The sequence below is a fragment of the Camelus dromedarius genome, chromosome 22 (genome assembly GCF_036321535.1).
Source record: "Camelus dromedarius isolate mCamDro1 chromosome 22, mCamDro1.pat, whole genome shotgun sequence".
NCBI lineage: Eukaryota > Metazoa > Chordata > Mammalia > Artiodactyla > Camelidae > Camelus > Camelus dromedarius.
In genome coordinates this window covers 14,838,825-14,861,575 of record NC_087457.1, presented here as the reverse complement: position 1 = coordinate 14,861,575, position 22,751 = coordinate 14,838,825, and the positions used below count along the sequence as shown (strand labels likewise).

Below are 22,751 nucleotides of genomic sequence, written 5' to 3'. Positions count from 1 at the left end.
TTCCTTTCCCTGACATTTCAGAGAAAGGCAATTCTCAGGGCCCAGATTAAAACAAACCAAACCAGAGCCATCGGAAACGAGGGAGCTTTCAGAAAATTTGGAGGATTCTGGGGTGATTACGATCATACACAAGGAAATTGGGGGGAAAAGTAAAAATAAAAATCGATCACATACATAATGCACCACATGATTGTAACGTCCCCACCTCTTTAAGTACATGCATGCATTTCTGGCATATTAGCAATAATGAGTTTATTTTAATGCTACTTTTCCCCACTTGGCATTTAAAAAAAAATTTTTTTTTTTCCAGGAGTGATGTCTGATCTGATTCTAAGAAATGGAAGCAAGACAGGCAGGACTGTAAAAGGGCTCAAAGTTGAGCAAAACGGAGGTTTCCAGGAAGCAGCCGACTCTGAGGTAGGATGCCGAGATGCCCGCATCGTTCTGCGCTGGGTTCGCCTCCCAGAGGTCCCCGCCGGCTTTGCTCACATCTTGAGGCGCGTGCGGTCCCCGGGAGCCGGGTTCTGGTCAGACGTGCGTCCTGCTGGAGCCGAGGCTATTTGTGCTGCGTGGAGGAACCTGGAGGTGCGCGCAGCCGCCGCGGGGCTCACCTGCACCTCCCCGCCCCTCGTCCCGCCCACTGCCGCCCCGCCCTGCGTCCCGCCCCGGCCCAGCTCATTGGCTGCCGCTCGGAGGGGAGGAGGAGGGGCGGCCGCCGGGGTCTCATTAGCGATGCGGGCTCGTTTCTCCACTCCCTAGTCCGGAATCCGGCGGCGGCGGGAGCGTTGCGAGCGAGAGGTGCGGCGGGGACAGCGGTCGACTCTGGCAGTGACTGTGGCGGCAGCGATCGCCCTGCTGTGAGAGGCTATGGGAGCGCGTGCATCCTCTGGGTACCCAGCGTGCGGCGGCTCGGAGCGCCCTGCCCCGCTGCTGTAGGGAGAGGCCGTGGAGCAGTCACTCGCTGAAGACCCCCGGGACCCACTGGTCTTGGCCCGTAGCTCGCCGTGCCTCCCCCGGGCTCCCGGGGCTCGGAAGAGCAGCCGTACTCCGGAGCGGGGCTAGCAGCATGGGGACAGCCGCCGCCGCAGGAGAAGGCGCTGGACGGGCGCTCCGGTGGCTCCCTTGGCTGGGGCTCTGCTTCTGGGCGGCGGGGGCTGCGGCTGCGGCTGCCCGAGGTAAGCGGCGGGCTGAGCGAGCGGCGGGGTCGGGGGCGAGGCGACCGAGCGGGACCCGCATCTATGGCGTTGACCCCCCAAGTTGCGCCCTGCACCTTTCCGCGCGCCGAGCCCAACGGGATGGGACTCGGGCGGAGGACCTCCGAGGGGACCACTGCCTCCCACCCCAAGTTTGCGATCATCCTCAATCCTACAGGTTGCTGGGACCGGGGCCCCTGCCCTTCCTTCACTCTCGTCGCTTGCTCAATTTTCCAAGCCCTCCCCAATTGCTGCAGACTGGAGTCCCCACCTCTTCACTCCAGTTTCGCTCTCCTCAGTCCTCTCCACTTCCTTCCGAGGCGAGATCGTTCTTGGGTGGGCGTCTGTAGGGGCGTCCGAGAGTTCGTGGGGAGAGGGGTCGGGTGATGGGAGTCTCTGCAGCGGAGGCTTGACTAGAGAGGGCGCCTTTTCCCTTCGGGGAGCAGCACCCAGGCTGAAGTCCTCCAAGCTTGACACCCCTTGGGCGACACCAGCCCGAGGTCCTAGGCAGCACTGGGTTTCCTTTGGAGGAGGCCGCGTATGTACGGGAGCACGGGAGAGCTGCGTGCACCATTCGCGTTTAACTGCGTCTGCAGTGCCCAGCCGGGTCATCCGGCGCCTCCTCTCCCTGCCCGGTGCCCGATCCAGCTCTCTAGCGCGGTGTCTGCTGAGCGTCAGTGAAACCGCTGCTTCTTTCTGACTTAGAAACGTAGACCCATTTTTCCTGGATCCTCTGGACTCCAGCAGTGTGAAATTTTGCAACTGGTTTCAGCTCCACCTTGAGCGAGGACAAGGCGCATCAACTTAAAGATAAAACCCGCGGACTTGTTTTGAAGATGATCAGAGGCAATGTGACACATAGCTTTACCTTGGAAATCGTCAGGAAGCGTCTCCTTCCCGCTCTTCTTTACCTTTCCCTTTTCCTGGGTGTCATCCATTAGGCTTAGAATTTGTAATTGCATCAAATGATTTACCTAATGCTTGTCTGGCGAGAGGTGACACTGATCTGTCCACCTCACCTCTGCTCTGCTGGCTACCTTGAACACATTGTGAGTAGCTGGGAGATAGAAAAGGGTGGAAAGGGGTGAGGACGATCAGAAAAGAATCAATATAATCTCATTTTTATAAAAAGCTACCAGTGTGTTAAAAGCAGTCATGCTGTCTGAAATGAAGAATTTAAAAAAAGATGGATAGAGGCTTTCCCTTTTGAAATCTTGTTCAGTGGCTATTTACATTTCATTCCCTGCAAAGTTCCCCCCCACCACCCCACCACCCCCAAATGGAGCAGGCTTTTTAAAAAGCAGGGAAGGTTAAAAATGAGCTTCAGGGATTGCCCACGCTAGGTTATAGTGAAGCAGAGTTCTTTTGCTTGCTGGAAGAAGCACAAGCTTCAGCCATTTAATTTACTACGGAGGACGCCTCCTTGCAAAGTCAGCTCTGAGTTGTTTTTAATACGCTGTTATGGGGGAAAGCGGGCCTTTTCTTTTCTGAATTTGAGCTAAATGTCTGAGTCCCAACTTACTGTTCTCTGCTGAATACCTAAGGGTGATTGACTCCCTGTCCTGACCCTTGGAATTTAGTTGATGGGGCTGTCTTGAAGCCAGCTTGAAACCAGAGCGAGGGGGGCCTGCCAAAAGCCTCTTGGATGGAGTTTTGCTGGCTGTGAAACTAAGGCTAGCACCTCTTGTCTGCAAGCTGTTCTTCAAAGGACTCCTGGAAAACATACTGTACACTCCGCAGGCTTATTTACAACAAATGTCTTGCACAGATCGTAGTAATGTTCAGGACACATGGAATGGAGCAGTACGTCTGACTAATATTCCCCATGTAATATTTTATTTTCTGGGGCAGGAAGCCCATGACCCTTAGCATCTGTCAGAGAATCCCCAAGAAATGAGCAGTAAGCAGCCTGGAAATCCTGAGAAGCCCAGGCATCTGGCTTTGGACAGTTGGACGCAATTGGAGTTTTCAGAACAAAGGGTGTGTTTCAATGTTCCTTAAGTTCTCCCAGCCCAGGAAGGTTTCCATTCCTTAAAAGCCAGATGAGGTACACTCTGGGGACATGTTTGCTGAGTAGTCTTACACAGTCTCGGTGTTGGCCCTACAGTGTTCTTACTTACGGAAATAAACAGTTTTTTTGTTGTTGTTGTTCCGCAAGCCTTTTCATGTTGATTTGAACCCAGACTCTCTGCCTCCCCTAAAGAACAGGACAGACAGAATTATGCCATTCACTTTGATGATATAAGAATATTTCATAGTTCAGTAGCCATTTCTTTGCAATTATCATTTATTTGTTTCCGAGAAGATTGTACCCACTCCTTTTTTTTCCTTTTCTTTTTCTCCATACTTAAGGCAAAACTGTCTGAAAATCAGAATAAGATTTCAGATGATTGGTTTAAATGTACTCAAAGAGGAAAATACTTGGGCATGGGACTGCCCACAGAAACTAGTAGTGACCCAAGGAGCAATATTCTTTGTAAACAAGACTCATTTCTTCAGATTTCTGTTCCTGGTGGGTGGCGTACTTTGGTACCATGATTACTGTATATATTAACACTTTCCAACTTAAAAGAAGGTTGTTTAAAAGTTATTTGTGACCTGCCAGGTGCTAATTGAATCCCCATCATATTGTCATACTGATTTGTTTTTGTTCTTTGGAAAAAAGGAGAACTGCTGTTGATCTGGTTGTGAGTCCTCTGTTGGACACTGTACAGGAGATCTCCCAGTCTAAAGGCGGTGGGGGGCGGGGGGAAGTGGTCTTAGATAGGATAAGCTGTCACACAGTTCCTCCTCCTCTTAAAAATTTTCCTGGACAATGAAATCTTCCTTCTGGTAATGATAGTCATGCATTAAGGTCAGGAGAAATCCACACTCATTTCATAGGCATCATAGGGTCATATGGTCTACGTATACTTGAATCCATTTATTCACCTAGTTGGGACAGTTTTAAATCTATTTTCACTTCCTCCTTGATGAACATTATCACTGCCTCTCCCGTCCCGCATTCTGTTCCTTTTTCCTCCTACATTTGTTCCTCCACAGGGCTATGAGGAAAGAGGCTTTTCTCCCAATTTCCTGATGGGTTTTTCTTTTTTGTGACTCCTGGGTGGTGGTCTTAGTTTGAGCAGTCCAGTGGCACCTTCTTTCCCTCCCTGAGTGTTCTGCTCAAGAGATCTCTTAAGTGTCTCAGTTCATAAGAGATTCATTGTTCTTACCTGGCCCTGTGATATCAGCACCTGTCACCCTTTTTCAGATTCTTCCTAGGAAAAATAGTAATGCCACTCTTCCCATGCTTCCTCACTCTTTGAATGACCCATCAGTGGTCCGAGGTTCTTTAAGTGGTACCGCATAGGGTGGGAAGACCAATGGATCTCTGAGAATCCTCTGTGAGCTCTTCCAGAACTCAGTGACTGAATCCATCTGGTAGTCCTGGACCTGGCTGTCTTAGGAGATAGGGAAGCCCATTTCTGTCTATTGCATCGATGACTTGTAAACTTTTTACCATCCTCTTTCTACCAAATAAGTCCCCAACTTAAAATACTGCTCACTTTAATGGCTTATCAAGGAATTGGTTGCTCAGGAGATAGTGAATGTTTGTTATCACTCCCTTGTGCCTTTCTGCCTTCTTTTTTAAATATGAAGGCTAGAAATCCAGACCACAGGTGTTAAAACCTAATCCCGAAGACAAGTGTACCAAAAAATGACTGGCTTTATAACCTCCTCTTAAGGAAGGAGGTGGTGGTGATACAGGGTGTCTGCTTAACGTGGCATAGATGTTCACAGAGAGCCCGGATGTGTCCTCTTTCTTGATTGCACCCTTGTCATTAGCTCTGATTGTCCTGTACTCCAGGTAGTGCCACGTGGCCAGCTGTGTCATTGTCTTTTCTCCTTTCCTCCTTATTTTGATGCCTTCATGAACTGACAGCATGACCGAATAGCCAATGGGAACTTTCCTTGGTCATTCTCATGCACCCTTGGGAAAGACCCATATCTGCTACCCTCTCATTTGCTTAATGGCCACTGTTGGCAGGAGACCTGTCATCATGTTGCCCCCACTCTTTCTATTATGCCTGTTCCTTAAGAGAAGGCATTTTTGCAGTCTTGTTTGAATATTGAATAATCATATCACTGACTGTCTTTAGTGGGTACCGTTCATTATTCTGAAGTGTTTTACACACATTAACTCATATAATCCTTAAAATAACCCTTAGAACTAAGTACTCTTCTTAGCCTCATCTTTAAGATAGGAGAAGTGCAGCGTAGAGAGGTTAAGTACCTTGCTCAGGGCGGCAGGGTTAGTATGTGGTGGAGCCTGGATTTGAACCCATGTAGTCAGACTCCAGAGCCCACAATAACGACGCTTTTCTAAACTATGCTGCAAACAAAATGACTCTGATATTTTGGTGACATAAGTACTAAAATTATATCTCTATAACTATGAGGCTTGTAGAAGAATTTAGAGGAGCTTAAATAAATCTATAAATGTATTCAGATAAATCTCAGAGATTTATGTTGTATGAAAACAGCCACCCTCTCACCATTCAGCTTCATGTACTTTGGGATCGGATTCACACTTAAAATTCTGAACGCCAGTTTCTAATATGATAGCCTGCTTTTTTTTTTTTCTTCCAATTTTGCATTTCAACACAAGATATTCCTCTGATTGAGTACGCCATCCATGGAATGGCAGATCCCAAGAGACTATTTGTTGCCTGTCTTGTATTTTTAGCCTTGTTTGCTGGGGAAATGTGGAGCATGAGATTTGAGAATAGATTGTTAACACCAGAGGCTGCTGTTTTTGCTGTTTTGGGTACCCCTGCTGCTGCTTTTGCGAGGCAGATGGCTAGATTCATTTATAGAAAATAGATATTCTATTTGCATTTCCCCCCCCCCCCCCCCCCCCCCCCCCCCCCCCCCCCCCTTATTTACCACATTGCATCGTAATGGCCTTCATTGTGCGCGTACACATGCTGTGCGTAGATAATTTTCAGAATTAGGCGGATGTTAATGTATTCCGTTTGGACTGCATTAGAAATCCACTGCAAACTCTCTCGTGCTTTTTGGAGTGTTTCTTTTGAAAGTGGGTTTGTGTGCAGGACAGTGTGTACCACCTGTGTTGTCCTCAACACCCCTTACCCACTCTGGACATTCCTGCACTAGAAATCAAGGGCAGAAATATGAGGGCTGTGTTTATGGGACTAAAGTAGAAACCAAAACATGTAGTATGCTTCTCAGCTTACATCAGACCCCTCCAGGATATAAAATATTTCCTAATACTGTTTTCAAGAGGGCAAGAGTACAGGGAGGTCTGTCTTTTTCCTGTATGATCAGTTTCTTCTGACAGTTTCCTTCATAAATAAGGAAGCTGGAAGCCGACAGCTGTCTTCCAAGTGAGGTCATTGACAGCCTCGCTTCAGGCAGATACTGACTTTCTGCTCCCACATTTCTGGTTCGTAAAGTGCAAAAGAGCCTTCCTCCCAAGAGAGAGACCTTGGCATTGTGTGTATCCATCCAGTCCAACCTGGTGTTGGAAAAATAGGAGGACTCGTATGAGGAAATTTCACCATAACAATGTGGACCTTGAATCAGAATGGACTTTACGGATGTGCTGTTACTTAGACTGAATGGTGTAATTTCTCAATCAGGTGAGCCCAAGGGAAAATGACACTGCAGACATTCCAGAAGGTAAGTGATTGGCAGACAGGCAGAGCAAGCAAGAGCTAGCTAGAGGCTAAAGAGGAGAAATCGTCCTTACTACTTCAAGGATCCAACCAACACTGGAATAACTGTGTTTAATATCATTTGGAGATGTCGATGACTGACTATAAAAGCAAATGTATCTACTCAATATTGGATGAGAAGATTTGCCTGTAAAGAAATTTGTGGCACGTTGTTTAGGGTTGTTTGCAGGTGATGGGTGGTGTCTGCCTCATAACAGTACTTATTTAGTAGTTATCATCTTTATTTGAATTTAATAATTTAATAAAATCTACTGGAAGAGGAAGGGAAACCAAATGATCATGGGTTACGGAAGCTAAACTGGTAATATTTGAAACACACAAATCAGTGCTTTTCAAATGTTAATGTGCTTTTGAATCACTGCAGGTCTTGTTAAAATGCACATTCTAATTGAGTAAATCTGGGGAGGGGCCTGAGAGCCTTCATTTCTAACAAACTTTCAGGTGACACCGTCCAGGACCACACTTTGAGTAGCAGGGTCATGATGTTAGTAATTCAAGTTTTGTTTTGTTTTGTTTTTGATTTTCAGTATTGCCCTTCACTTGGTAGCCAGTGTGAAGTGGAATTCAGTAGAGATTATTGTAAACACGCCAACAGAAGAGTAGGCAAAGACAGACACGTCAGTTTTAACACACAAAAACACACAGCCACTCATAAAACGAATAGACATTCAGGGAGCACCATTTTGATGTAATACAGCATCTTGCTTCTAGTGTTGGTAAAGATGGATGCAATATTCTCAAAGTCTCGGATTTTGTTTTGCAGTACCTGAAAACTTCAATCTGCACTGACTTCGTTCTGCAATAAAGAGGAAACTGAGGCCCCCAGGGGCTGAACAGTTTGCCCAAAGTCAGCTGTTTGTTAAATAAGAGGGTTTTTTCAGTGCTCTTTTCATTTTATCATGTCTCTTGATCAGAGCTACACCTAAAAATGATTCTGAGTTCAGGATATTGAGAGAGTGAGATTATATTTAAGTAAGAGGTAGAACAAAAAAGTTGGTTAAAAAAAACCCAACAAACAAAGAATAAAAACAGAGGAACAGTACTGATGCTCCCCAAGCAGCTGGGATTCTCCTGGTCACAACATGATGTGGGAGCGGGTGTTTGGGTCTGTTTTTGCTCAAAGATGCTTGTCTCTACTTGGCAATGTCCATCGTGCTTACTGCTACTTACCCAGTACCTGGTAGTTCTTGTCCAATAAAATAGCACATGCTAACTAAGAACTTTCCCTCTAACCATATTATATTAAGGTATAAGTAATATTGAGGATAAAGTTTCTGAAATTTACTCAATACCATGATAAAACATTCAGGAAAATTTAGTTTGCCAGAAAACATTAAATAACTGTAAGAGAGTTTTCCGTTTTTTCCCCCTCAACCGATTGTCAAGCCTGCATTCCTAGACACGTGATTCTGAAAAGGTGCTGAAGCGTAAGATCTGATACTCTCATGGACCGTTGTTTTGAATAATCATTCGTTTGCATGGAACCTGACATTTTTAAGGTGCACTCAGAGTTTCCAATGTTTTGTATTTTTACATCTACCCCGATATTGAACAGATGATGAAATCAAGGTTTAGAGATTTTTTTTTTCACCCAAGACCAGACAGGGAGTCATAAATTGCACTACAATTAGAAGCTGAGTGTCCACGTGGTTTCTGGGCCTTTTTGACTACTTTACCATGTAATTTGATTTTACTACCAAAGAGATCGGTTGCACTTAAGTTGGACGATACAACGTTCTGCTCACATCCCATTTGAGACAGAGCTGTTGATGCAAAAACACGTGTGACAGAGAAGCAGAAAGAAAGGAATAAAAAACCTGAATGATACCCGGGTTGGCTTCTTGGTCTGTATGGTGCTATGTTTCTCATGGTTATGAACAGAAGTGATTACCATCTGGGAAAAGGAGCAGTGGGAAATGGGTCAGGAGAGCTCGGAGGCAAGTGGAATTGTGACTATATGAAAAATGGTATGTTGTAGTGTGGCATACGTGATATGTAAAATATTCTAAGGAACTTGCCAAGCAATAATATTTTCCTTTAAAAAAAGGAAATTAAAATTGAGTTCATTAAATTAACCTCACAAATGAGTTCTTTGGTGGTTTTATTTTTAAAAATGCTATTGCAGACACTCTTTAGAAATAATGTTCTGGCTTCTTAATCTGCATAGATATCAAGATACTTTGTCTTTATTATTAGTTTTGAGGGCCTGGGCCTTATTTTTTCTTTCTGTGTGTTGTTGTGAAACAAGATGAAAGGCTTTTAATTTGTTTTTGGAAGTCATGTAGTGGCCCGATGCATTTGGACTTAACAGTAGTAATTTTCATCAGTGTGTCTTCAGGAGTTATCTAACCTATTCTTAAAAGAGATAGGAAAAGAACATATGGACTGCAAAATAAAGTTTTTGCTAGAGAAATATAAGTGTGTTGTCAGCCTTTGGAAAGGAGCTGGGAAAATTGTAAATGTCCTTCTGAATAGGCAACTCTTGGATCTCCCTCAGCCCTGGGACCAGCAGCTACAGTGATTGCTGGCAGCTGGCATCCGGAAATTTCCAAAGTTGTTTCCCTTAAAAAAGGTAATCAGGAGGTTCACAGGTTTTGTCAGTGTGAGATGTGTAGGTGGGATGTAAGTGTTTTGGGGTTGGCTTTAAAGAAATAAAGCTTTTTAAAATATTTGTCATTAATTTTTTTTTAACCCTGGAGAAAAAACAAACAAACAAACCACCCACTCCCCCAGTACAAAAAAAACAAAAGCTAAAACCCATTGGCTACTTTCACAAGTTTAGCAGACAGCTTGAAATGCACATCTGTCTCAGATAGCATTGTGAAAAGGCAGCTCTTCCATATCACAGCCTGCAGCAGACACCACCATCGCTCGTACAGCCAATTATAAATAATTGTCAAGGTGATAAGTGCCTTAATGCATGGATATCTGTGTGTCTGTATTATATATTAGTAGGATGTCATATATCATCATTACCGTAAACTTACATCATTAAAGTTCGATGCTGTTAATTTAAATCACATTAATAACACTTAAACTTGAGTTGTCAACACAATTTTGACTTGAAAGTCAGCCTCTTAATTTGAGTGCCCCCCGTTTCTCTCTCTCTCCCTGATCTCGCCCACCTAACCCCCAACTCTCAGTCTTCTCCTGCTCCGTCTCTTTCTCGAGTCAGAACTCCCTTCCTGTTCATGCAGTGCGGCAGGCTGCAAAGTTGAAGACACATGTCCTTCAACATATCATTTGGTTCTTTTCATTTCTCAAATGAGAAGAAATGACTAAAGTATCTTTAAAGCTCCTTCCTGCTCTAACATTCTATGATGCTACCCATTGTTTGCAGGACCATTTATTCATGGTATTTTTTTTAGCATTTCAGGAAGTGTTTTAAATATGTATCAAAATCTTCAATAAAAAACACTCTGAAAGTAGAATTATCAGGGCAGGTTACTGCCACTTCGGAATGATGCTTGTAAGCTATGGCATAAAAATTTCAAAAATGTATCAACAATAAAAGATGTGTGATTTTATATATCAGTTACTCTTCAGTCAGTGGTTGTAAGCTGATGCACACACGTGCAACTCCAGTAACAGAAGTGGGATGAGTGGAAAAGGGCCGAGGGGGGTTGGGAACCCTCCACTACAGCCAGTGGTGGCCCAGTTGGGTGCCTGGGCTCACAATTACTAGATGGACCGTTTCAGGTTAAATTTCGATCTGAACTCTTCTCAAATTACTTTAATAAAAACACCTTTAACTCAAAAGTCACAAGGTACAGCACTCAGCCTTCCGGTTGGTCTCAAGTCAATGACTTTTTCCCATTTTGTAAAGAGATTTAAAAAATCAGGAGTCCATTGGTCCTCATTTTTCATAATTGTCTTTGATCCTTGCATATAAAACTTTTTCTAGCTCTGTGGAGGTGCCTTGTCTAAAAGCAGCAGATAGCATTTGAATGGCCTTTAACATATGATAAATGCTAATTTGATCACTGAGTTCTACATACCTCTCTATCCCATTTGTAGAGAAGAATCATAAAATTATACTGCTGAAAAAAGACCCTACAGTTTCTAGGCTAAAGCTCAAATCTCTGCATGAGCAGCCAAGGTCTAGAGAAGCAGCATAGCTTGCTTGACTTTGAGCAGTTCGTTTCTGCCAGCGTTTGCTCATGAACCCAGATCTTCATTTTCTCAATGTTGTTCTTACCTCTTTTCCTTTTCAGGCCTCTAATAACAAAAGCAATCAATAGAGGCACAAAGGAATTCAAAAGAATGATACCAGAAGACTAAAGACTATTGATCATTTTACCCTTCTGTTCCAGGGTATTTAAAATGTTTATTTAAAATGTTTTATATTTTTTTTATTTAAAATGTTTATATTTTCCTAAATACCTTTGAAATAGGGTAGACTTTTTTCATCTTTGGTGCTGTTCTGAATCAGAATGTTGGGACTCTGATCTGAGGGGCTCAAGTTGGTTCCTTGTAGCAGAGCTAATGAACGTTGTAAAAGAAGTTACATTATAGATTTTTTTTTTTAATGAAATTTAAGATGAGTCAAGCTTTTGTTCCAGTTACTTAATTTCTGCCTCCTTGGTAATAAATTTGTTCAGTATGAGTCTACTGGTAGATTCTAAATACTTTCTAAATATAATTATTAAAAAAAAATCTGTATTTAGGAAAGGAGATATTCACTTCACTTCCGTGAATACTATATGATGTTAGAATAGGGAACCTTATGAAACCCAAGGAAATAACTTTAGAATGGTATTTGTCACATAACTCCTAATTCTTATCTGGATAAGTAAATTACTTTCAGTTTTCAGTTTTCCCTGTTTAAATCTAGATTTTCAGGTGTGGTGAGAAGGTAACACTTTGCGAGTTGAATGGTGAGCTGGGTCTGTTGTGATGAGGTGGTGTTTACTCAAATGGATACAGTGGATGGGCAGTCAGAGGACACTAGGGGGAGCAGAGTCTAAATCTGCAATTGACTTGTGCTTCTTTGAAGGAAGCTTTTGATGTTAACAGCAGTTTGCCAGCGATGCCCTCAAAAGGCTATGAATTTGCATCCAAAGAAGAGTGGACATAATTTTAAAAGCTTCAGTTGCTTCTTCTCATGCATTCCCTGTCATTCTTTAGTTTTAAGGTGAATTCAGCCTCGCTAATGGCCATGATAACTGGCACAAAGCAATCCCTGTAGCTGAGCTGGAGTTGAGTAACTACTGACTCTATAATGAAGATTATTCACGTCGAAGCCACCTCGCTGGGAAAGTGTTAGACACAGAGGGTGTTGAAACTTCTGATACTTGGAGATTAAGTGTCAAAATATTCAGGGTTAGGTTATTTTTAGCAGTTATCAGTGAAGGATCTTGCTGCTGGAACTGATGGTTCGGTTGTAAATCTACAAATTCTTGGTCATCACCCGAGGCCAGAAAGGCTAACATCTGTAGTATTGTCACCCAGGATTAGGTGAGAAAAATCATAGACAGGCGCTTTGAATGTCTGTGGCCATCGGCTCTTTTTTTTTCTAAGTTTAAAATTGATGTTAATTAATTGTTTTATTGAAACATAGTAAATTGAAAGATGAGCACCAAATGTTTAATGTAACTCCTGTTCATAGAAATACGAATGTGTGCAATTTAAATTCCAGAGAGAAATTGTGTAATTCTGATGTTCTCCATAAGCCGATGCCAGCGCCTCCAACACAGAACAGCTAAGTCAGAATCTCAGAGGAGACGGTCCACTGGCATTTTTTTTTTTTTAAAGTTCTCAGGTGATTCTAGGTTTGGGAACCAAGGATTGAGAACCTCCGACTTAACGGCTGCATTGATTATGGACAAATGTAGACACTGATCTTTTTCTGAGATTTAGAGAAGATATTTAAAAATCCCTGTCCCATCAGAATATCAGAGATGCAGGTGATCACCCCTGTTCCTCTTCTCTGTCCATCTTAGACCTTATATTTCTATGTCCGGTCTCAGCTGACTTGGATGAGTGAAATTGGATAATGGCACTAAACATTTCAGTCTTTAGGAGCTAGACTTCTCCTGCTAGGATGGAAGAACTGAGGTATTAATCAGGGGGATGAGATTAACTGAGAGGCTTTATGTAATAAGGGAGGAGAGTTTTAAGACTCCAGGGTTGGAGGTTGTACCATATGTTTCCCTTTTGGACAAAAGCACAAGGACCCACAAAGGGAGACTCCTGTTAACCCTCATCTAATGTCTCCTTGGTCCAGGATGTAAATGGTGGTGATCACATTTATGAGTGAATTGATGTCTTTGTGCTGGTCATGGTGTCTAAAGGAGCAGGCAGTGCGGTTCCCCTTACAGTGCAGGGCAAGATCTCCCGCCAGCACCATCGTGGTTGACCAAGAGAAGTGGGCGGCGACAGCTGGTGCCCCTTTGCCATTTTAGGAAATGTGGCAGAGGAATTCTCCCTAATGCAAGCATTTCTTAATATTTCTACCCTGTTCACCACTTACAATGGTTCCTTATTTGTCTGTAAAATCAAAGACATTTTATGCTAATTGTTGCACTTAAATTTAGTTTAAAAAATCAAATTAAAATGGGTCTCTGTGCACCTCCCACCATACTGGAGTAGAGCACTGTCAACACTTTACTCATTCTGTATGTCTCCTATACCCCTACCTGTCTGGTTCCCTTTCAGAAGTAATCTTGCTTGAATTCTGTGCTCATCATTTCCTGACTTTCCAAGCTATTTTAAAGAAATAGGTATGGACTCCTAAACATAGTTTTACTTTGGCTGCTTTTGGAGATATATTTAAAAGATGTTATCGTCTACAAAGCCCCCATCAATTGTTTCTTTTCACCCAGTGTTAGATTTCATCTGTGTCATTGAATGTACCACTGTTGAATCACTTCCCTTATGTACAGTATTTGATGCTGTGACTAAACCACACTTATTTATTTTATTCTCAGTGAAATTTAGGTGATTTTCATGGTTTTTTTTCTCTATTATGAAAAGTAATACTAGGAACTTTCATGTACATGTCTAATGGTACCCACTTTTCAAGTATTTCTCATGTATATGAGAGTAGATTTCTAAGATCCAGAGCACAAACGTATTAAATTTTCCAGATAATGCCAAAGCATTTTTCAACAATACATGAGTTGCCATCACTTCAGATCAGCCAACATTTGATATTTCCAGGCCTAGAGATTTCTGCTAATTTAGTGGGTGTAATGTGATTATCTTTGCATGGACTTAATTTCCATATCCCTGATTACTAATGAGGTTAAACATTTTTTCATTTATTTCATTGCCATTTATATTTCTTTCATAAAACACCTACTCAAGTCTTTTGCTCATTTTTTTCTATTATTTGCCTTATTGAATTACAGGAGTTTTAAATATGTGTCTATATATATATATAAATTTTTTATAATCTTTAATATGTTCTGTGTGATTGGAATTTCTTCTCCCAGGGTTATTTTCTTTTTAACTGTATGGTATTTTCTGATGACTTGACTTTTATTCTGTATCTCCTCATGAACTAAAGTTCTAATTTTAATGTAATCAATGTTATCCATCATTTTATTCTCTGTTGCATCATGCTTAGGAAACCCTTCCTAAATCTCATTAAACATATTCTCCTGTATTTCTTTTAAAATTTTATATTTTGGTCTTTCATATTTATGCCTTTTCATCCATCTAGAATAGATTTTTTTTTCTTCTGTGTAGAGTTCGAGTTAGGGATTTAATTTCATTCTTTCATGTGAATAACCAGTTAGCCCAGAACCATGGATTGAGGAGGCCCCTTCCTTTCCCTGATGATCTGCAGGGCCACCTTTGTAATGTATGAAAGCTTCTCAGATGCATCGGGAGTTTTCAGTCTGGCCTTAAAAGTTCTTCAAACAGTCCCAGCAGACCTTTTCTGGTTGCATTTTCTACCAGGTCCCCTCTGCTCATCTGGACTCCATGCTGTGTGTCATGATTGTCCCACTATGTCCTTTGTCTTATGCATTTGTGCTTATCCCTCTCACAAGCTGCCTCATGCTATGGCTTTAGGTGTATTTATTTCTCTTTTGCTTCATATTGCGTATACGTGTTTTGCAAGCAGGCTGTATGTTTTGTTCATCTTTGATACTTTTGAACAGACCGTGGTGTCTTTTACTTAATAGATATTTGGTAACTCATTGGCTAACACTGGGGTGTGGCAGTGAAGGGATCTTACAAATTATCCAACCGACCTCATTATATTTGCCTACCTGTGATCACTGGGATGTGCAGAGTTGAAATGTAACGCCCAAGGTCATACAGCTTCGTGGGTCCCTGACTTTTTCTCTTGAGCTTATTCCAGAATGCTTTCATTATTTTACGGGCAAAGAATGGAAGTATCAGACACTGCCCAGAAGTATGAACTAATGTGAAGATACTGGAAAACAGGTGAAGACACACTTATGTGGCAAGTCCATGACCTTTTGGTTAGTTGAGTCCATCACCGACAATGATGTTCACATCACATCTAAATACAGGGCATCTCCTGATCATGCTGTGCTGACTCACATCTCTGTGCCTTTGTTCCTGCCCCTGGTTCAACAGAGCTGTTTTTATGTCCATGAGTCTTCTCCACTCCTAGAGATTAATTTCTTCTTGTTGCGGGCTATACTGCCATACTTTGACATCACTTCTGTTACTGCACCAATCAGACCATATTGTAATTCTTTTTTTATGTCTCCTTCACTCTTGCTTTTTATTGCCTGAGGTCAGAGACAATTTTCTATTCTACTGTGTCTCCTCAACAGCTAGCACAGGACTATGTTTCCTCTCAGTTAGGTTTTTAAGATGTTCTAGATGCAAAACTCAAACAAGCACAAAAATCAAAACCTTCCCATGAGCTTATGAGTATGTTTTCTTAGTCCACCATTTAGATGTGTAATTCGTTTAGGTGAAATCATTGTGCTGCCCCCACCTGATAAAATACAAAAAAGACAAGAATGATAACATACTTCCACAATATTAGCTGTTATCACAGCAATCCAAATTAGCTAAAGAACTTGATACAAGTTTTCAGAGGTTGCATATCAGGGAAGTTTGGCTAGGAAAAAAAAAAGCATGCTAGTTTCTGATTGAATGAGGCTGTACAGTTGGAAATTTGTGTAATTAGAAGAGAACTTTGGGGTCCTAGGTATTTGGGTTGAGGGTCAAAAAAAAAAAAATGATAGGCAAAGAGAAAAGAGGGCAGCAACTACAAATAACCCTTTGGTCCAGCGGCTGGCCCAGGTAAGCACATCCTGAGATGATCACAGTTTTGCAGTGAGCATTGCAAAGGAGTGGTAGTATGGGGGACTCTCTAAAGCAAGTCACTCTCAGTGTTTATTTCACCTGTTTCCTGCTGGGAGCTTCCAGCCAGGAGAACATCCAGAAGCGAAGTCAGTGAGCCAGCAGGGCTGCCAGCAGGGCCTCTAGGAGCGGACGCTCTCTTCTCCACCCTGGGGTTATATCAACACAACTCATCAGCCCAGGGCTTTCATTTGCTGTTCCAAATAGGTTTTTTTAGATAAAAGTATTTTTTTCTGAATTATAAAAATATTATGGGCTCATTGTAAGCAGTTTGGAAATCTAGGAAAGGACCAAAGAGAACAGAAATCCCCAGCAGATAATCCAAAAACAGCCACCTCAGGCGGGTTCTCCAAGGAGAAGCCGTGTTGTTCCTCACAGTGTCTCTGTGAGTCGGCAGGTCTCTGCTGTCCCCACTGTTGTGCACCTTTTGGGAAGAGGAACAACTGATTACCCGAGTACTAAACCACACATGATGGTTCTGCTCTTCCTGTCTTTCTGAGTGTCTCTGCTACGTAACTTCAGGGGCTTTGGATGATGTGAAATGATCACCTATTTGTTTTTCAACAACTGGCCAGAGCTAGGGGACGCACCCTTCGCCTGCCCAAGATCGTTAGCAGCAAGCTCTTCAGAAGACTTAACGTAGTAGGTACTTTGTTAACTGAGCCAACTAAATAAGACACACGGTTATTTTTTGTCTCTCCATACGAGAATGGTAATGATTGGAGTACTATGTTGACATTTGGAAAAGTCTTTTAATTTTTTGTCTTTGTTTTTGTTGTCGTCGTTTTTCACTCTCCCAAGACAGCTCTGAAGGATGGTTTTCCTCTCCCTGGTATGTTGCCATATGCTGGTTTTATCTCAGCGTCAGAATGAATCAAACCTTGGCCAGCCTGGGCTCTTTTGACTGTTGTAGACTGAGATAAATAGGGATACCTTTATTTAGAGTATTTATTGTTCTTCTGGGTACGGAGGCTGTCTCAGGTGTGGTACTTACTTGTCTGTAGGTAACCAAGACTAACGACATCATTACATACGCTCAAATTATATTCTGCATTTTTTTCCTTGGAGTTGGATAGAAACAAACAATTATATGGAATTTTCCAAGGCAAAATTAATTAAGATTAGAGCAATTAGTCTTCACCACGTCCCCTTCCCGCCTTCTTCTTACATCAACTTATTAATAAAATGCATATGAAGTAATTAAGATTTAAAAAATGAAAACCAGAAGGCCGTTTTTTTTTGGCACACCATGACTTAACATATTCTTAATTCCTCCATCCCTCCGTCCCTCCTAGCCAAAGTATTCACCTCCAAGTGAAAGCATCACCAGTTCCTAACCTTCAAAAGCCTTTTCCCCTATGTGTGTGTAGATGTCACAGTATCAGAGTTTTGTAGCTGGCAGTTGTCTTGGTAGTGAGTTGAATGTCTGTGTTTCCTCCAAACATACCTTGATGACAGGGGCTGCTTGTTTTCTGAATCTTTGTATACTTGTTATTTGGCACATTTTAGTCATTCAAGGAACACATGAATAGATGACTGCATGAATCATTACCAGCTACAATGAATATCTGTGTGTTAGCTGAGCTCTGGCTTGATAATTATATTTGATGATGTGAATGTTTGTTATGTGCCACTCATCGCGCTTAACATGGATATGCTTTAATTCCTACAGTAACGCTCTAGGTAGGCATTGCTCCCTGCTTTAGAAACAAGGACATTACAAGTCAAGTATACGCATCCAAGTCCATGCTTCTGCTAAGAGGGAGAGGAGGGGTTTGGACACAGGTCAGTTTAGATCCAACACATGGATTCTTTCCTACTGTCATAGCAAAGTGCCTCCTAACTTTAAGATGTGTATATATATGTACACACACACACACACACACACACACACACAATGGAATATTATTCAGCTGTAAAAAGAATGAGATATTGACATTTGCAGCAACATGGATGGACCTAGAGATTACCATACTAAGTGAAGGAAATCAGACAGAGAAATGATATCACTAATATGTGGAACCTAAAAAATAATACAAATGAATCTGTTTAACAAAACAGAAACAGACTCACAGACATAGAAAACAAACTTATGGTTACCAAAGGGGAAAGGAGAGGAAGGATAAATAAGGATCATGGGATTAACAGATACACACCACTAAATATAAAATAGATAAGCAACAAGGGTTTACTGTATAGCAAAGGGAACTATATTCAATATCTTGTAATTACCTATAGTGAAAAATAATCTGGAAAAGTAACGGAATCACTTTGCCGTACATCTGAAACTAACGCAGTGTTATAAATCAACTACATCAATAAAAAAGTGACCACGTGGGTAGCACAAGAAATACTGTTTGTGTCCCCAGCACTAGGTTTTTCTTATTTTAATGTATTAAAATAAATTTTAAATTAAAAAAGGTGTCTTCCAACTTTATGACAAAGGAGGTTTGCATGAGTGTCCAAGATTCTTTGGACATAATACCTCTTTTAGAGCCAGCTGTGGTTGGTTTTCCAAAGTAGCTTTCCCAGCCACTCCTGAGTCACCAGGTATGATTGGGGTTCCCTAAACAAATGTCTGTTGAAATCCATCTTTCTGGCTCAGTCTTTGGCTGTTGTCTCTAGTATCAGCAGTTTATAGGTTACATTCTCTTCTAACGTGTAAATGGCTATCAGTCTTGTTTCTCCTTTGATAGTTTAAACAGTGAGCGTGGAAATGACAGTGTCTGGGTCTCTGGGGCCTGGCTGGATGACAGGCCCACTGTGCTGGTCTTATGCTGGTTGGTGACTGGACCCTAACTTGCGTGGTCCTTGCTGTCCTCAGGGCCTAATCGTTGCTTCCTGTACATCCAAAGGAAAATCACAACAGTAAACCCCCTGCCATGGATACGGTGTTACGTTTGACCTTGCTTTGGGCAAAGATTGTGCGTGCGTTGATGTACAAACTAATAATAGTTGGCAATATTAATTATAGGTTAAATGATCACCTCAGGTAAAATTAGTCACCTGAATTTTTAACGGGGCTTTTATTGCCTGAGATTCACTAATAGAATTAATCCCATTGGTGGGTACTCAGGCAGGGGAATTAACATGTACTTAACACATCTGTGCATTGTGCTAGCCAAATTATAGGACCTGTTTAATTTAGTCATCAGAGGGAAGAAACTGAGATTGCAGAGAAAGGAGTCAAATTGGAAGGCATTAACTAGCTTTTCCTGGGTCATACAGATTCTGAGTGATGCATCTGAATATTTAAAAAAATTCTTCCAAAAAACATTTATTGACTATGTTTAATGTGCACACATTATTTTTGAAAGAGGCAGTGAAGAATACAGTGGTAAAGCACACAGTCTCTAGCATCAGACTGTTTGAGTTGGAATTCAGTTTTTAGCACTTGGTAGCTGTGTGGCCGTAGGAAAATTACTTACCCCTTCTGTGGGCAGTCTCCTCATCTGTAAAATGGGGATAAGTAATAGTACTTATTACATGAGGGGTATAGTGAGGACTAGGTATATTAATATAGGCCAAGTACTTATTCTGATACGTAACTTTTATCTGTGTTTATTGCTAGTACTCCTGTGTTGAATCACTATGCAAGAAGTTGGGATCTAGAAATAAAAGTCCTGTAGCTGCCATCAGGGATCTTGCAGTGGGGTGAGGGAGATGCTGGAATGAACTTTACAAGGCATCATGGGAAATTTAGGGAGTGAAACAGCACAGGTTGCTCTGGTTCCACAGCCAAAAGCCCCCAAATCTTAGAAGGGAGAACTGACCCACAGGAGGCCATCTAAGGAATGGATTTTGAGTAGGAAGGTTTGGGAGACAGGACTTTCAAGGCAGCATAAATCAAGGCAGGACTCTCTCCCGTAAGAAATCCCCTTCCTCACTGGCTAACTTGACCTGGGGCTGTGCATTTAACAGAAGACAGAAAGCTTGAATTCCATGGAGAGAAGAAACACAGGAATGTCCTTGGATGAGGTGATGGTTGGCTTGTGCTGTGGTGTTAAGTTCTGAAATCCAATCCTTTCTATAAAGTAATTTCTGATAGTGGGTGGGGAGGGCGGAGAAAGAAGCAGCCATGCATTAAAGAGAAGACTTCAGAAGGAAGGAGAAGGCTCTTCCAAGGACAAGCCATCAGGGAAGGGAGAGCGGGTGTCTGGTGCTGCTGGCGGGTGGTCAGGATGGGAGGGGTCGGGAGGGGACCTCGGTTTTACCCACAGGACAGACAGGATTGTCCAGGGTGGACGTGAACGCAGGCTTGATGTTCATCGTTGTCATCATGGTTTGGAAAAGAGTTGATTCCGTTAGAAACAGACACCTCGGAGATGTGAGCAGTGTTCTGTTTTCCACCCTGGACTCCAGAGCGCTATAAATACAACTCAAGATGCTGTAACTACTCCCCATCACATTCGTAGTTCATTTTTACCTTTTCCAAGTGAACACTTTAGGCAGCCTGATTTACTTTTTTTTCCCTCCTCTCTGAAATAGAGAAGTGCTCTTTAGCACTTTTACCCTTTGAAAATATAAAATCACTCAAGGGCTTTCATATTTTCAAAGGGCAGAAGCAACTTTCGCGAGAGAGAAGAGTGCAAAAAGCTGACTGATCTTTTTTTTTTTTAAGTGCTATAATGAAAACATGTATAAGACATATCCTCCAGGCCTGGTGTGTGGACGCTGGTGAAAAAAAAAAGGTGGCCCAGGTGAGGAGGAAGAGAAGGCAGAGAAGGATGCATGTTTGGAAAGTGGGCCAGCTTTCTCTGTTGCTGAGATTTTATTTAATTTTTTTTTTCCTTTTTAACTTACTGGGGAAGAACCAGTCCTTACCATTTCCCCCGCCAAGTGCATGCTAAGATACAAATAAGTGGTATTGCTCAATATTTTTTAAAATTTTATGTTTTAGTTTTTCAGTTGAAGTATAGTCAGTTTACAATGTTGCGTCCATTTCTGGTGTCCAGCATAAAGTTTCCATCATACTTATACACATATATATTCCTCTTCATAATCTTTTTCATGGAGGTTACTACAAGATATTGAATATAGTTCCCTGTGCTGTACAGTAGAAATTTGTTGTTTTATATATAGTAGTTAGTATCTGCAGATTTCAGACTGCCAATTCCCATCCCCTTGCCCTCCCCTTGATAACCGTAAGTTTGTTTTCTATGTCTGTGAGCCTGATTCTGTCCCTCAGTACTTTAACTGAGAAAACGGTGGCATCCTTCTTTGGCATTGATTTGCCAAATCTCTGACCCCCGAGGATGAAATCATAACCATCAGGAACTTGGCCGTGTTATTCCTGAGTGAGTTTTGCCTTCAGAGTGACAGGTATAGTTGTATCTCCTCAAAAATGCAGAGAGAACAGTTCACCTGTCAGGTAAGAAACAAATAAGCGGGCTCCCAGCCCTGCACCACCCCTGTGCACAGCAGACGCGTCTGACGCGATCCGTCATTCAAAAGGGCCGTATTTCATCCAATGAGGTGCTTACTGTGAGCAGTTCCAGAAATGATCTACCAACTCAGGTTGCTCTGGCAGTGCTGGATGATGGCATTCCGTGCCAGATGGGCCTGTTCGCCTCCTCCCCCAAGCACACACAACAGAGTATTATCTGCAGGCAGGATTTTACTTACTTACGTTTATTATTAAATATAAACACGAACAATGGCGTGTGGAGTTTGTGGTGGTTGTGAGTCCTAAATGCTACTTGGCTAGAAACGGTGTCTTCTGTCGGGTATCCCAGGGGTTACAGCATTCATCTGCAGGCTGAGGACTTGCCCCAGACCCTTGTTCTACAAAGGCACCCCGGACACTGCTGGCTGTTTCCAGAATGAGTTGGGTTGGGGTTTGTTGGAGTCTAAAGCTGTTAAAGAATAGACTTTGCCATTTCAGCAACTCAGTGGTATCATAGTGACTTTCTCTCTCTCTCTCTTTTTCTTTTCTTAAGGCAGCTTGACACTATGAACTCATCCACAAAACAGAAACAGACCCACAGACATACTGGGGAAAGGGGGGTGGGAAGGGATAAATTTGGGAGTTTGAGATTTACAAATGTTAGCCACAATATATAAAAATAGATTTTAAAAAAAACCAGGTTTCTTCTGTATAGCACAGAGAACTATGCTCAATATCTTGTAATAACCTTTAATGAAAAAGAATATGAAAACGAATATATATGTATGGATACGCATGACTGGGACACTGTGCTATGCACCAGAACTTGACACACTATAACTGACTATACTTCAATTTAAAAAAAAAGGCAGTTTGCACTGCTGTGGTCAGGAGACAGGAGAATCTTCTGAGTGGTAGACTTACAGTCTTCCCTTGGGTTTACTGCAGAGAAGCGATTAATTGTGAAACTATGTAAGAGTTTAGGATGGCGCATCAGATGAACTTGCCCATCAGAGGGCTGCTTAAAATTCATGCCCAGTAGCAACTGTGAAGGAATACCTAAGACTCATAAATAAAGCAAACCTATCTTAATTTATTGCCAGTACCTTCTATACCCATTGAGCTCTTCAGAACTCT

At 42.1% G+C, this 22,751-nt stretch overlaps 1 protein-coding gene across 7 annotated transcripts in view; it reads left to right on the top strand.

Annotated features, from left to right (window-relative positions):
- Positions 1 to 784: 784 nt before the first annotated feature.
- UNC5D (unc-5 netrin receptor D) overlaps positions 785 to 22,751 on the top strand; it is a 494,738-nt gene continuing 472,771 nt past the window's right edge. For all 7 annotated transcript variants that reach the window (XM_031440128.2, XM_031440127.2, XM_031440126.2 and 4 more), the window contains exon 1: positions 785 to 1,175. In XM_031440128.2, the coding sequence (XP_031295988.1) occupies positions 1,067 to 1,175 (109 nt within the window). In that variant the 5' untranslated portion in view covers positions 785 to 1,066. The remainder of the gene's footprint in view (positions 1,176 to 22,751) is intronic.